The sequence below is a fragment of the Cariama cristata genome, unplaced genomic scaffold, assembly GCF_000690535.1.
Source record: "Cariama cristata isolate BGI_N322 unplaced genomic scaffold, ASM69053v1 scaffold43394, whole genome shotgun sequence".
Taxonomy (NCBI): domain Eukaryota; kingdom Metazoa; phylum Chordata; class Aves; order Cariamiformes; family Cariamidae; genus Cariama; species Cariama cristata.
Genome location: NW_009615465.1, coordinates 1 through 15,552, shown reverse-complemented (window position 1 = coordinate 15,552; position 15,552 = coordinate 1). Strand labels below are relative to the sequence as shown.

General features: G+C 36.0%; 1 protein-coding gene across 1 annotated transcript; it reads right to left on the bottom strand.

The window, feature by feature from the left end:
* Positions 1–529: 529 nt before the first annotated feature.
* On the bottom strand, positions 530–14,900 carry LOC104161383 (zinc finger ZZ-type and EF-hand domain-containing protein 1-like; the record flags this gene model as incomplete). Its single annotated transcript, XM_009699797.1, has 17 exons — positions 14,699–14,900; positions 13,466–13,676; positions 11,866–11,982; positions 11,459–11,637; positions 10,340–10,438; positions 9,179–9,270; positions 8,003–8,151; positions 7,341–7,452; positions 5,943–6,158; positions 4,945–5,045; positions 4,437–4,606; positions 3,513–3,646; positions 3,144–3,214; positions 2,585–2,699; positions 1,819–1,978; positions 727–848; positions 530–640 (listed from the first exon to the last, which is right to left on the bottom strand). Coding segments are annotated over exons 1-17 (2,352 nt in total), but the record flags the coding sequence as incomplete, so codon positions are not given.
* Between the last annotated feature and the right edge of the window lie 652 nt (positions 14,901–15,552).

Genomic DNA, 15,552 nt, shown 5'->3' with positions numbered 1-15,552 from the left:
CATTGATTTAAATCTAAACTAGTTTCAAACACACCCTTGATAATCATGGTAAGGAAGCACTTCTAAAGCAAAATTCATCGAGTCTACTGGAGGAGGAGACAGTCTCACCCCAGAAGTGCCTACAAGTCTCCAATGAAAATAAAAAGACAGTCTGGATGACTAATGCAGATTTAAACATCTACACTACAGATCCAGACTTTATCTGCATCATCATAAGCAATAAAGCTAAAAATGTTAAGCACATACTATTTTTATTTTATTTTCCTCTTCATCCTCAGAATCCCTCCTTCCTATCTATCTTCTAGGCTTCTCATTCCAGTTGCACTTTCTGGTCACTTTGCTCATCTTCCATACGAGTACAGATATATTTCTAGTTCTTCACTCAACATTTCATTACACATCCCATGCTTTTAGAAGCTTCCCAGCTCCTTTCAAATGCTCACCAATAAAATCACCTCAGTTTTCTACGTCTTTCTCGCAATTTTGCTTTTGTTTCACTGTACTGAATAACGCCTGCATCTTTAGTTACCTTATGAGGCTCACTGCAAAGGCTTTTCAGTGGTTCTATCAAAGTGCTGAATCCCTGTAGCAGAATACAGTATGGAATGTCTAAAGTGCAAAAATCCAACAAGAAGATGACCTAGGAGAAAACACAGGTCTCATGAAAACGCACATAACCATAGCCATGCTACCCAGGAATAGTACAAAATCCCAATGTTCACTTACCAGCTGACGAGTTGCCATAGCAAAGACAGAGTTACTTATTTTTTCTACTATTGTTTTGCCACTATATTGAGATAAAAGTGACTGCAAAATCGTTCTGGTATTTGACAGGAACTGGCCCACATCTAAAGAGAAAAAAACCCCTTAATAGCCACCTTAAGCATTTGGTACCACAACCTGCTTTATCAAACACTTAAGTGCATGGTGATGTGCACAAGAAGACAGACAGCAGGAAAGGCATCTGCTGCCCCAAGGCAGTGACACTCAAGAGTGAAAACAGTTCAGAGAAGTTTTCTGTGATATTTCTATTGTGGAAACAAGTTATGCTTATCAACGATACTACTAAAAAGAGATGAGTGATGAGTAATTTAATCAAACACTCCAAGATCGTTTCAACAATCTCAGTGTATCCAGTAGTCTCCCTACACAACTAAGAAACGCAGTTTAATTAACAAGTGAGGCTAGTAATTTTTAGTTATAGCCTTACTCCATTTTTAAATGTAAGAGAGGAATACAACAAACTTATTTATACACACATAACATAAATATGAAGCAGTTTTACATAAAATTACACCTCCATTAAGTATTTGGCCAAATTAACTACTCAGTACTGAGCTGCTGCATTAAAAAACAAAAAAAATCCACCAAAAAAATCAATCCACTGTAGCAAAACACCCCTTAGAAGTATCCAGCTGCTTAAGTAAGTTCCTTTCTTCTTGCTATCACAAACACCTAGGAAAATGCATATCACCACACAGGAGCTTATCAAAATAAGGGACATTTAAAGAAACCAAAATGTTCAAATCAAAGTCTATGACTGTGTGTTGTTTGGTTTTTTTTCAGTATTTGACCCCCAAAACTTACTGAGATGTTTTCTGAAGATTCTCCCAACACAAAATTATCGGTACGGCTAAAATTCTTAGTTGTTCAATATGCCTACAAATACCTTCCTAGAGAGATTAGAAATGCTATGACAGTTAAAAGTATGCCTCAGGCAACCACTGGTGAACCCTTGTTATACTGCAATTTGCAAAATCACATTCTAAAGCCCTGTATTACACCATACTTAATTCTGCATTCAGTTCCAGCACTTACAGTTTTTAAGTATTTCTACTGCAAGATCCTTGGCTGAATTATCGCTACCCTTAAGTTGCAGGTAGCACCACGAAAGGAGGCTACCTTGAACAGACCAGAATAAGGAAGACAAGACTGTGCCACTCTCTTGCTGTGCAACATCCAGCATCATCATTTCACACTGAAAAATAAAGAATGTAACAAAAGGATAGCCTCTTCTGCCGCAGAATGACACACAATATGTACGAATTAAACAATGATGGACATTACTATCCCACTCACCCCACAAAAAAGATTAAACGCAACTGATGAGCAGCATATAATGCCACGAAGCAGCCGATATATTTTGTTTTGACAAGTCGCAATTTTAAGTAGGAATAGCTACATATGAGTCACTCGTTCTCAGCACATTTTTTCTGCATATGTAAATGAGCCTCCTCCGTTTACACCTCCCTTAGAGGCACGACCAATTCTAACCTCTCAATATGGGATGATTAATTCTGTTTCCTACTGTTGATAGGGTGCCATACACTTTTCAATGCTACAGAAAAATACCTCATCTTATACATTATTTACTCTACTATTATGAAATGTTAATACTTAAAGGAAAATACTTCAATTAGTTGGAAAACCTAATCCTACAGACTTGAATAGCCATGAATAGTTTTATCCAGGAGGGCAGAAAAGCTAATTCCTTAGCATACATCTCAGGCATGCAGCTTGTGTTCGAATGCATACAAAAATCACGGCAAAGAAGTAGGAAGAGGAACAGTGCAAAGACAGTTACCTCTCTTGCTGCCACTAGCAGAAGGGTATCCATGACTGATAGCACTTCACTTATGTCAAAATTTGCAGAAACTCCTTTCTCTGGTAATAACAGGAGTCCACCTGGATCCTGATCACTACAAAACAAAGACCTTCTTACTAACCAACAAGTAGCACAGTTCCAAACCACAAATTTAGTTATCTTTCTGACAAATCTGTAGAGATCCTACTGCATAATTACTATGAAAATCAAAAGTTTGGGTTCTGATGTCTCCAGATTGATTAAATCAATACCAATCATCCCCATGGACAAACAATCACTTAAAAAATTGGAAGACAGCCTAGGAGAAGCTTAAGAGCAATATACTGTGATTTCAGCACTAAACTTGGACAATGTTTTATACAGCTATTCAGTTAATAAACATATTAAATAGTAGTATTCTCCTTTCTAAAACAAAGTCAGTTGATTATTTTTGAGAATTATTTTCCAGGGGAATAACACTTGTAAAAAAGGATTAAATATGAACTTATTAACAGATGTGGGGTATCAGACAATTATTTTCAATTTCAGGACCGCCTACCTGAAGTGGGTACACAAGGATCTGAAGGCAAGATGTACAGATTGCTTATGTTCTTGCTCTGTGATGTTTTTCTAGAAAAGGAAAAAGATTTATTTTTATGTTATGTTCTGTTTCCCTCCTCTGTCAGAAAGAATTCTAATTTCTGCGTTCTACTATTCATTTTTGGTAAGAAAGGCAGGGTGAGCTTCTCTTTCTTTGTATAAGCTGTGGGGGGGGGGTGTGGTAAAAAGAGGCAAAGAAAAAAAACCGAAGGTTTTTACTTTAATAGGACCACGTATACATTAATAGACAACAAGAACTCTGATTTGTCCTCTTCTCTGCGTAAAGAAAGCAGGTACTAAACAATCAATTTCTCATTTAATGGTTTACCATCATGGTGAAGAGCTGGTGTCGCCTGGTCTGTCTATCTGGGAAAAAGATTGCTGCTCCAGTGAGTAAGGTGTTCTTAACTTCCTCTTTCAGCATTTTCATTGGTATGAAGTTACTGTCCCCCATATCCACCACTGCTCATACAAAAAGGAAACAAAATTACAAGTTCAAATTAATACTCCAGCTAATACGTCAGAGGCATAACTGAATTAAATGTGCTATTTTACACAACTTCAAGCCCTTGCAATACCGCTATACACACAGAAAATGAGCGGAAACCTTTTGACTTTTAGCAAGAAAGAGTTTTCTAAGGATGTATTTATTCATTGAGTAAATTAATTCTAGGAACATTCAGACTTGACAACTATCAAAGCTAATAAAGTTATATAGAATCTATCGCATCTTTAAAAACTGGTTTCTCTCTAGTTTGCTTTTTAGGAGACTATCAGGTAATTAACAAACAAATTACACTTGAATAAAGTGGATGCCATCCTACTTCTGATGAAGTCTAATGCGTCCTTCCCATTCTATTCACTGGTTCCAGAATCTTCCCTATGTTTCTGTAAGGTTTACAGGCTCCTTATAAGATCATTTATATTATACAAAATATCAGAAATAAATGAATCCAAATAACACTATAGTTAAAGGATCACATTCCCTGCTGGTTCAAGCAGGTGACACATTTGCAAGAAGTTTTCTATTGCAACTGTTTCAAGACCACTTGTTGTCAGAAAGTCTATAAAACCATTTCATAGGGTCAAGGAAAGTTTCACTGTGATGGGCTAATTAGCACACACTGACCTTAAGAAGGAATAGTAGCTGACTTGGCCTCTAGGAATAAATCTCTTTTCCCAAATTGTAACTATTTTAACATACTTGTAAGCCAGAGCAGACAAAACAGTTAACATATTTGATATAAATTACCTTCACACAAATGTCTATAAAGCTCTTTTGCAGCTTCTGTGTGACCAGATGTTTTGCTCTGAGAACTTTCTTGAGGTTTAGCAGTTTTATTGTCTCCAGTAAGTACAGAGAAGCAGCTCTGGAGAAGCTGCAATAGCAGTGTTTGAGCAAAGATACATTCTTCCCTTGGGCTGTAAGAAAGCATAAAACAAACAGAAACAAAAACTAGAAAAGAAGGTCTTTTGCACCAAATGGATAATGCTATGAAAGTCACTATCTCAGGTGGATAAAAAACAGAGTAGAGAGCACATAACCAGAAAAAGTATAGCTACCAGCTAAATTAATCTACATATCAAGCTTCTACCTAACATTATAGTTAAAAATTCATATGGCAGCAGCAGGAAATTGTTATTTATGTAAATGATGTAGTTTAGGAAGAAGAAATTGCTGCAACTATAAACTAAGCATACTTTATTTATACATACACACAGAGACTAGTGCTTCACCACACAGTAATGAAGTGACTTACTTTTGGTGAAGTTTATTGTAAAAATTCCAGAACAGCTGCAAATCAAGGCCTGTGAAATCTAAGAATGACTTGTATTTTAATCCACTCTCCTTCTGTTGAACCTTAAAAAAGCAAAGAAAATGCAGGATTGGAAAATTAACTCTATACAAAACACATTCATAAAAGGTAAATCCCTGAGCACCGGGCTTAAAGCAGCCTAGTTTCCTACAAATTTGCAGCTAACGTGAATTTCAGTAAGTTCTTTCATGGATATTCCAGTGTCTAAATGTGACAGTTCATGCCGAAACCTTCCCCTAAATATAGCTACTAATAAGGACTCTCCTCTTTCTAGATGTCTAGTCTCCCATCCCTGTCTTCCACCGCCAAAAGACTTACACCTCTACCTCTTCATCTAATTTGACTGAAAGTAAGTAATAGCCAAAATGAGACTGCCCATGGTTCAGAATCAAAGCTGAGAAGGCACAGATGCATGCACTGTATGAACAAACCATGATTTTGACATGTATCCTCAGAAGTAGGCTACATCATGCTGACATCCATCAGCATATACCAGCCACATCTCTTAACTGTATACACCTCACCATAGATACTTATAGAATTCTTTCAGACAAATAGAGGACATGTTTTAATCTATGCAACCTTCCTAGCTACCACTGCATTTTTCCAGATGCTTGCTTCAGAAATAGCTACACTATCTAACAGACAATAGAGCATCCTCCGCTTGCATCTACTTCACCCAGCATTTTAACCTGACGCTGAAAAATGGTTCTTAACTCTCTTCTGGACTCAAAGTGAGCATATTCCTAGTTGACTTCAGTAAACATACACAGAATGCTACTTTTCAGAAACCATTTTTTCTTCTCCACAGCATGGTTTTAACAGTTGCTATTACCTAGTACCAAGACTCTTCTTCATACATTCACAATTACTGTTAGCATAGCCTTATTACTTTTAGCATGGTAAATACATGCTTAAAAAGAACCAAGAAGTAAAAATACCAGGTCCTGTGCCAGCTGCTGGATGAAATGAAGCGTCTTCAGGAGAAGAGTTGTGCCACAAACTGTATCGTCATCAGTTTTCTTGCACTGCAAGCAGTTCATGCTCCTATTGGGCTCGTCTCGCATAGGCCGAAGATACCCAAGAACATTCAGGCCTTGAACTCCGAGTCTTTCTGCTGTGTCTTGTCTTGTGCACAAGAATTTTATCATCAAGTACTAGAAGGACATAAACACAGCACAAGATTTGGTTTTAAAACCTGTTACAAATTTGGCTTTTAAAAGACATGAGTGCACACATGTGAGGAGACTGCAGGTGGGGTTGGGGGCAAGTCTAAGTCCCTGTCAATCACCTCCAGAAGTTTAAAATACTGAATTGAACTCTCCCCACTTCCAAAAAAGTCACAGTGATGGTTCTGTGACTCCTACAAGCATCTGCAAAGTTAGTTAATTCATCACCAGTTCCATTCATTCTGTGTATTCTGTTCCTTGGCTCTAAAGTTAAAGCATTTTTGCAGGTTAGAAAAATTATTTAACTGCATTTAACAGCAAGCAGAGGATCAATATGTAACATTCAAACCATACTTTTATGCAATCTGTCCACAATGAGGTACAGAACACAAAGCTGAAGGGAACAGCAAGTTCTGCCATCCAAATGTACTTAGTAACTCCGCACACTCATAAGTCTCAGGGACTAAGGGTTACACAGGCAACAGCAGAATGTCTTAGCAAGCAGTGACAGTTTTAGAAAAATTCCCAGTTGACTTATAACTGTGCCACCTTTTCTGCTAATTTCCATAGTACAAAAAAGGACTGGAGAACTATGCAACACCTGACTCCAGAAACAAGATAAACGCAGGATCTGAAATGCAAAGTTTCCCTCTTAAGCACTACAAAGTAAAACCCATATTCAGCCACTCTTGAAACAGAAAAGTCCCACATTCCTCTAAGAAATCAACCTAACTGATGGAGCTGCTTAGTAATTGTCCCTTAAAACTAGGGTTGAAGACCTTGGCTCTGAAAGAATAAACATTGTAACTATGCAGTAGTTAATTCGCCTAGAATTAGAATAAAGCAACAATCATGTCACCCTTTTTAGAAATATTTCCTCATGATAAAATCAGTAGTCTGAGCATTATCACTTAATTTTGCATTACATTTGATCCTGAAGCACCATTTAACTACAGCTATATTTGTGTACATACAGAGGAAAAGAATAAAACTCAGAGGACAAGCTGAATCATTCGTTTAACTAGAAGCTCATTGATTTTTACCTCTACTCAGAAGAGTTCTCCATGCACAAAAAGAGAGTTCTGTTTATTTCAACTGGCATTACAACAAAGCACAGAAATGAGCCTCTGCTCACTGTGACTGAGCCAACAGATTTTTATGGTTTCTTACCTGAGAAATTCTGCATTGTTGCATTTTGACATCAACTTCATCCCATTCTTCTTCCACTTCAAACCAGCCAATAGGATCATCATCTCCCAAATCATCACATGAAGAACTACTTCTGTGTATAAAAGAATGTAACAAACTTTGTAAAGAAAAAAACCAAAGAAACTGCAAAGCTGTTGATATTCTACCAAAATATTTTTAGAATGTTATGGTTATAAAGATGAGAGACCACAGAAACTTTCACATTCCCAAACTCTATCACATGCAAGGTAAGAAAAGCAGAGAAATCTTCTTAGTCATGGTCCCCAACCTCCCTCACTCCTAAGCAACACTTCTGAGAAAATAATTTAATAAAAGCTAATTAACATACGATCTTCCTATAAATTGTTTCCGTTACCAGTGATCTGCACCTCAAGTAGAAAGTCTGTTTTGTTATATCCCTATTTAAACAGGTCTTTAAATCAAGAGGTTGGAAACAACAGCTATATATATATATTTCCTCAAACATATCAAATTGAGGTTCATTAAAATCAAACAAGTAACCATTAAATGATGTATCATTTTTAAGTCATTTGGAACAACTGTCAGTAGTTCAAGTGGCATTGCAAAAAGATCTAATATAACATTTATTTTCCATGTATTCATTGCAAAAGGTCCACCTATACCTGTTTTTTAAAAATTGTTTGAATTCCCGCAGCTTCCATTTGTCATAGCTTTCAAATCTTTTGAAGTGTTCCTCTGCGTGGAACTTTTCTGAAGTAGTATTATAAGCAAACACCAGTCCACACTGGGCCCCAATGGCACCTCTTCGGACCTAAAAGAACAAATCCAGAGAAATGGATTAAAAAGTTGACAATAAAAGAAAATGTTGCTTTCACAGGAAAAAAGTTATGGAAAGCAACTAAACACTGACAATACTGATCTCTGGAACTGCACTGAAAAATGAAATACATTTAGAGAAGTGTTATGAAAACTTTTACAACCCACTGAACCAGGATCATGTACATGATTAACATTTGCTACATTTATCACCCTGCTAGCACCCTAACATTAACTAGAGTTCCACGTGTTAATTCTCATTCTAATTTTGTATACTTTATTTTTAAAAAATAAACAAAACTAAAATTGTGTATCCTAGTATCACTACTCTGCAAAACAGCTTAGCTGCCTCTCCAGCGCCAGTTAGAATTTACTTGCCAGAAGCCCATCCGTGTTTAATTCTCTTTGACACTGAAATATGCATCTTTGTACTAGGAACTAAACTACTGCTTTGCCTTAAATAAATAAGTAAATTCAGCTGCAGAAATCTCACTGAAGTTTTGTCCTGGCCATGAGATTCAATCACAAGATCTTGCTTTTAAACCAGATTAAAAAAAAAAAAAAACAAAACACCAAACAAAACACCACACATCAAATGTTTAAAATTACACTGGTGCCTCTAAAAAGAATTTGAAAGACCTACATTTAATCTGAACTCATATGCTATATATCTTGAAACCTGCTATTCAGAGCCAAAAAATTATTTTAAATATAAGATCTTACATACAAATCCATGCTCTTTAGAGAGAAATGATACACCTAAGAATCACTGGCTTGCGTATATTGCAAAAAAAGCAATATAAAATAAATGTCTTTACTATGTGTTTGTGGCACCCTGGAACAATTTAAGACCTTGCTTTCCTTAAGTTCCCTGTGACTTACACCAAAGTAAAACCCTAAAATAACACTATTTCATGATGAATTTAAAATTTGAGTTCATATAAAAAAAATATTCCGATTCAACTCTACCATTAGGGAAAAAACCCAAACCTTCTGCTTCAAAAGCATACAGGAACTCATACCTTTATTCTAATTTGTGTCACTTGAAATGAAGATTCAGTTCCAGTAGAAAGAATAATACTTGCTCCGGTTTTCCCAGTTTCAGTAAGAAAACCTAAAGTAGCAGTGGGAACAGAATGAGGTTGAAAGGACTGCTAGTGCAAGCTGTTTGAAAGCGAATACTAAGATTGTGGACTAAAGGGGGGGAAAACAAAACCACAATGCTTTTCTAGTGAAATGCTCATTAGTAAATGTTTCCAAATAAAAGAGACATGTAAAAAGACTGTATTATGTTAGTATATGCTCCCTCAAGAGTATATGCAGATCTCTCCAGCCAGGTTCTCTCTTGGGACTGCAGTATCTGCAGCAGTTTCAAGAGTGTTTCTCAGTTAAAGGCAATCAGTAACTCCCAAATATTACTTTGGCTTCTGGCTCTATTCACTGATACAATTCACTGTTCCCCAAACTCTGATCCATAAAACAATGGAAGGCAATCCACAAAATAAGTAAAAAAATAAACAATACACATGAGCAAACAGCAGAGTAAAATAAGCATTTAGAATGTGCCTGATTTTCTGTCACAATAGCTTTCATTTACCAGTAGCACTGCACAAGACAATACACAATTTTTAAAAAAAAAGATTAGGTAGCATTTCACTTAAAAAGGAGGTCAAGAAATACGAATCTCTTTGTTTAGGTTGTATTCAGTACGTAAAACCATTGCACTAACAAAGATGGGCTTTAGAACAGTTACACACAGCCAGTGAAAATTTCAATGATTTCTACCATGTCTCTCCATCAATATTTGGGAAACTAGCAGTGAATGATTCATGACTTCAACCCACAGAATGTGCTGTAGTACAGTTTTCTTTGTGACAGCTCACTGTTGACTTCCATGCAGAATATCAATAATTCTCCCCAAAACCCAATCTTCTGTTTGTTTGTTTTAACAATAAACTAGCTCCTGAGAAACCCACCTCGTTGTAAAACAGAATTTACATATTGTTTGGGGTTTTTGGTTTTGTTGTTGCTTTGCCTTTTTTTTTTTTAAATTACAGATCTTCCATATCATAAAATATTGAGTAGCACCAAATATATATAAATATATATGGAACAGCAACACAGCCTTGTTAACAGCCTTTGTTTCTGGTTGAATATTCTTGATTTTAAGATCAGGCTCTTACCATCCCCAGTCCACGGCTCTACCAGGAGGTTTTCAGGCCCTGATTTATCTTCTTTTCCCTTTACATCACATGCTTGCAGAGTTAGTCGTAAAGGTTTTCCTAAGTAAGAAAATCAACAGGTTTATCAAATTCATTAAAAAAAATGGAAAATATTCTTTCTAAAGTTCTTCATAAAGAAAGTAAATGGAAAAAATTACAATATTATGAGATTTTTACCATTGCCAGACAAAAAAAGGGGGAAGAAACTGGAGTATAAGAGGTAAGTCAATCTAAAATAGCTCAAGTTTTAGATACAGACAGAAGGACAATGAAAGTCATGACAACTAATGCTCCTTCAACTGTTTGTACACTTTGGAATTCACAATACATGAAATTCCACTCGTCTTACAAAACGCAGCAGCTATTCTGGGAGAAACTATGCAATTTTCAAAACTTCTGAAAGTAAACACTGATATTATAATTAATGTTCTTTTTGGCACAAGCCAAGAAGTCCTGACAAAATATACTAAAAGGCAAAGAAGGGGAAAAATTCTTCATGAGAGAGTAATGATTATCTCAGAAGTTGACACCTGAGAAAATACAGATTTCTTAAACAAGTACAGTCAATACAGCAAAATCTTACCACCTTATGCCAGACCACGCACAGCTATACACTTATGACATACTCAGATTAATTCATAAGTGAAAAGAACTGTAAATAGACCCTAATGACATAAAATTTAAAACACATCTTAAATTTGTGCACATGTCTGCAAGAGACCGCTTACTGAAGGTAAACATACAAAAAAGTGTGTTATTGGAAGAATAAAAAAACTTGATGTCATTTGCCTTTTATATAATACGAAAACTATCACCATCTTGATATAAGGGCCACTATCTACAAAGTTTTCTCCCTCAAGATGATGCCACCTGGTTCAATTCTTTGATCAGAGAAAGCTGATCTAATCACCAACTTTTAGGGTGGTTAGCTTCACAGGTTATCTTCTTGGTAACACTTCTTAATTTAGAAGGCCTGTGTAATTTTAAACCCCAGCAGAACAACAAGTAAAACAACTCAAAGCTGCAGCTGCATATTGTCTGAAGTATGTACAGTAAAGGATACAACAATTATTTATGTACCGTATTTATACAGCAGGTTCTGTCTGACTGTTGCCATGGAAGTGATAAGCGATGAAGCCTTGTATGGTGTGTCCAGATGATCAGTGATTGTACAAAGGGAACTTAGCACTTTAGCAACACTCCCCCTGGCTAAGGCAAAGGCCAAGAGTGTAAGTTCAACCTCTGGAGTAGTACAACAACTGGGGAGGGAAAAAAACAACAGTATGAAAAGAAAACTCAGGACACTTTGTTTTTAAATAAAGACAAATAATGGTCACATGGAAAGTCCTAAGATGCCTGTTTCTTAACATCTTTGAATTTTTCAAGATACTAAAAAAAGAGCAGGTGAGTAAAAATAAGATAAATTTGCTATACAAGTTCTTCTAAAACATCTTCCACTGTATCAAAATACATCAACACAAACTCACCTTGTTATTCTTATAAGGAAACTATCTACTTCTTCCAAAACATTTGGAGACAAGAAGCTTGAAAAATCTGTAGAGCCTGGTGTGAGTGATAGAGGTGGCATATGTTGTAGTGCTTTCCTAGTAAAAAGGATGGAACATAACATCAGAAAAACAGACAGAATCAGAGAAAACAGTATTCTAAAATGAATTAGACATTTGAATCGTCATGCTTTTGGCAAGCTGGTCTCTACAAATAGCTTCTGAGTGCAGAAAATCTATTTACACAGAAAGTCTCTCCAAAAGGTAAAAACAGTGTTGCATTCTAGGCAGGGAAAGTTCAACAACTGCTAGGTAATCTTGAAGCTAGCTTCATAATCTCAGAGTTAATGAGACAAATAAATCAAGGCATTTTGAACTAAATCTGTGACAGCATTAGAAATAGCTTAGTGTCCAAGTTCTCTTTCATTTTAATAGTTCTAGAATTGAGTAAGAGCCTGTTAATGAAGGAATTTAAAAGCAATTTTCCCTTTAAAACAACTACAGAAACCAAGAGAGAAACTTGTTAGCTCAGACCAGAATTTTTGTTTGATTTCTGAAGATAATGTAGCAACTTCTGAAAATAGGAATTCTTAAGTGGTTTCATCAAAGTCATTCTATCCAATACTAAAGTTTAGCTTTTTGCTTTATAATTCCAAACACTGAATTTGTAATTCCTGAAAGCATATTTTTAGTCAAGATTTCTCCGTTATAACTTTTTTAGGCTTTATTAGTTCAGTGTTCATGTTATATTTAAAAAAATACTAAATATCTAAACTACAGCAAAACTGACGGCGCTCAGTTTTAGTAAAGCTTGCAACAATTAACTATCCTCAGATGTAAGTATGTATAAAGTTATCTAAACTTCAACGAGGTTTCATAGATGACACAAATTAAGATAAGCTTAATGAACTTTAGTCTACAGTATTCGTTAACCTAATGAAAGCAGTGCTCTTAGGCGTGGTGGCACCATGCTAACTAAGCTCTATAAAAGTTAATGTGGGTGTGTCGTGATTTTATTAGGATTCCAATCCTTCAAGTCATCGAGCAGAAATGCTTGGCAGTCAAACAAGGAAATGTTACACAGAAAACGGCAGATCACACAAGCAAACATCTGCCCAGAGATATTGCATATACCTGACTACATCTCCATGTAATGCATGACAAGGTATTACACGAGCAAAAATTTCCTGAGAATTAAGCTAAATTAAGCTCCAGCTATAAATTAAGGGTGTTCAATACTTATAATCAATAAAATTAATTAATTTTCCTTGATAATTTTAGTCTTGAAATTATTACAAGTCCAAGGATAGGTAAAAAACTGTATTTTTCAGTGTCTTTTCAGTCATGGCTTAAGAACCAGATTAGATACAACACCTAGGAGAACTACACTTGTTCCAGTATGTGTAAACGGATAGAAGAGAAATACCAAAATTCAAACAGTGTGATAGCTAAAAAGATGTTTAAACACCTTAATGGAGGGAGTGGAAACCAGTTATACAAGGCAGATTAGTTTACTAAAGCTGGAAGTATTCAAAAAATTGAAAAAAAAAAAAGTGACACACCATTGAAGTTTGGTACTTACTGAGTATTTTGTAAAATAGTGTGAACGAATGCTGGATTTGTTTCCATGGAAGCTGTTACCAGAGAGGTCAGCAGAGACCAGTACCAGATAGCCGAAGCATCGCATACAGAGACTCCCACCTTCTTGACTCTTTGATAGCCCACGGCCCTGAGTCCATGGATTCTAGTGTCACATCCATCACTAAGGCAACGCTTGATGTTTATCTGTACATCTGTCAAAACACAAAACAGAACTTTTTTTCCCATTTCTTCTGCTGGATTAGATCCAGAAAAATCCAGATATTCAAAACAATAATTACTGCAAAATCTCTTAGAAAAATAGCAGCAGATATCTAACAGTACTCCCACACATAGACAACTAAACATATGTATTTCTTCTCTGTGCACCCTACGATTTGGAAAATTTAGCCTTTGAATGGCCTATGTGATCCACTATATATTGTACAGCCAGAAATTAGGAAAAAAAGCAGTAAAAGACCCTCAAAGTGGAAAATAGATTATAGATTAATTCACCAGTACCTTTTTACCTACAGACATAGGAAGTGTCTTGGGGGTGGTAGTGGAAAAGATAGAGAAAAAGAGTAAAGTCTAAAAGCAAAATTTAAGTTACATAAAAATTTTCACATAAGTTCTTGACCATTTTGTGTAGATAACATTGTCCTAGTTACTTTTGAGGAACAACGTCTTTTCTGCCCACTTCTGTGGCAGCGAAAGTTCATCTTAGTGAAAAGTACCTATTTGAACTGAAGGGACAAAATTTCTGAAGCTGCAGAAACCATCTTAAGAAGGAGCAGCTTTCCTCTGATTGATTCTAATATAGCACCCACAGACCTACCAGACTTAAAAATAACACTACTTAAAAACCCTTAACATAAAACCTGCTTTTCAGAAGCAGATTTTTTGCCAGCCAAGATATGCTTTCATTCTGCAAGCAAAGATATTTTAAAATTGCCCAGTGTCTTCAAATTGAAGGGCTAAAACCGCATCTTTAGTCATTCTAGCTCTTCAACCTTTAGCCCAAGTTACAGACAGATGCCATGAGAAAGACTCGGAAGACTCTCTTACAGGCTAGAAATTAAACTACAATTAAAACAATTTCTCTGACCCAAGGATGAGGTCAAAAGTTTCTGCTCTAATGACCTGACATTTCAACACATCATTCTGTGATCTACCCAAACTTTCACCTTCACAAAAGCAGCAAAACAATATACCAATGGTATCTTTATTGACTCACACATCTGACTAATGTTAGCGTTTTCCAACAGTGTTACGTAGCCAGTGATATTGCTTGGAATGTGAACATCTCGGACCTCCTGAAGACTGCTGGCATTCCTTCCCACTGCCACTGTAACTTGCTGTGGCATGTAACTCTGGTCATTAGCTGCCACCGCAATGGACAGATGTCTCAAAACAACATCTGGTTTCATCTTTAAACTGCAAAGCAAAGAAGATAAAACAGTTCTTGCAAAGAGAAGATAAGTCAAGCACTTCACTTTTAGCTAAGCTTCACCCAGTTTCCACTTTTACAAATGCAGATAAATCCACTGGAAATTACCTAATGTTTCACAGGCATTACCAACTCTGTATCATGGTGGATGAATTCAAAAACTTGTAATTGATTTAAAGATAGTCACTTCCAATAGCAAGATGGTAGAATTTTCAATTGTTCAGCTTTTCAATTGAGAATTCATTCCTCAGGAATAAAGATATAGTGCCAATAATGACCAAAATGAGATTTTTTTAATTTTTTTTTTTTTTTTTTTTTTTAGAGTATCCATTCTTAGATCTACCAAAAAAAGACTAAACATTTCTGTTTCATGGAACTTTCTACACAGTGGCAAAGTGCTTCTATTCAAGTACTAACCACTGCATCTGTAATACAGTTTGGAAAGCTTAGCTACAACACAAGGGTATGCATCAGCATGGAAGATGCATACATTTTACAGGTGAACACTTCTACTTGGTGGTTAGGTTTTTAAACTTTATGCAGAAATTAATGACTTCTGCTTTCAACTATATTCATCTGTCACTCATTAATTCCACAATTTTTTTCAATTACACCTGTATTGGGTTTGCATGGCAAGGTTT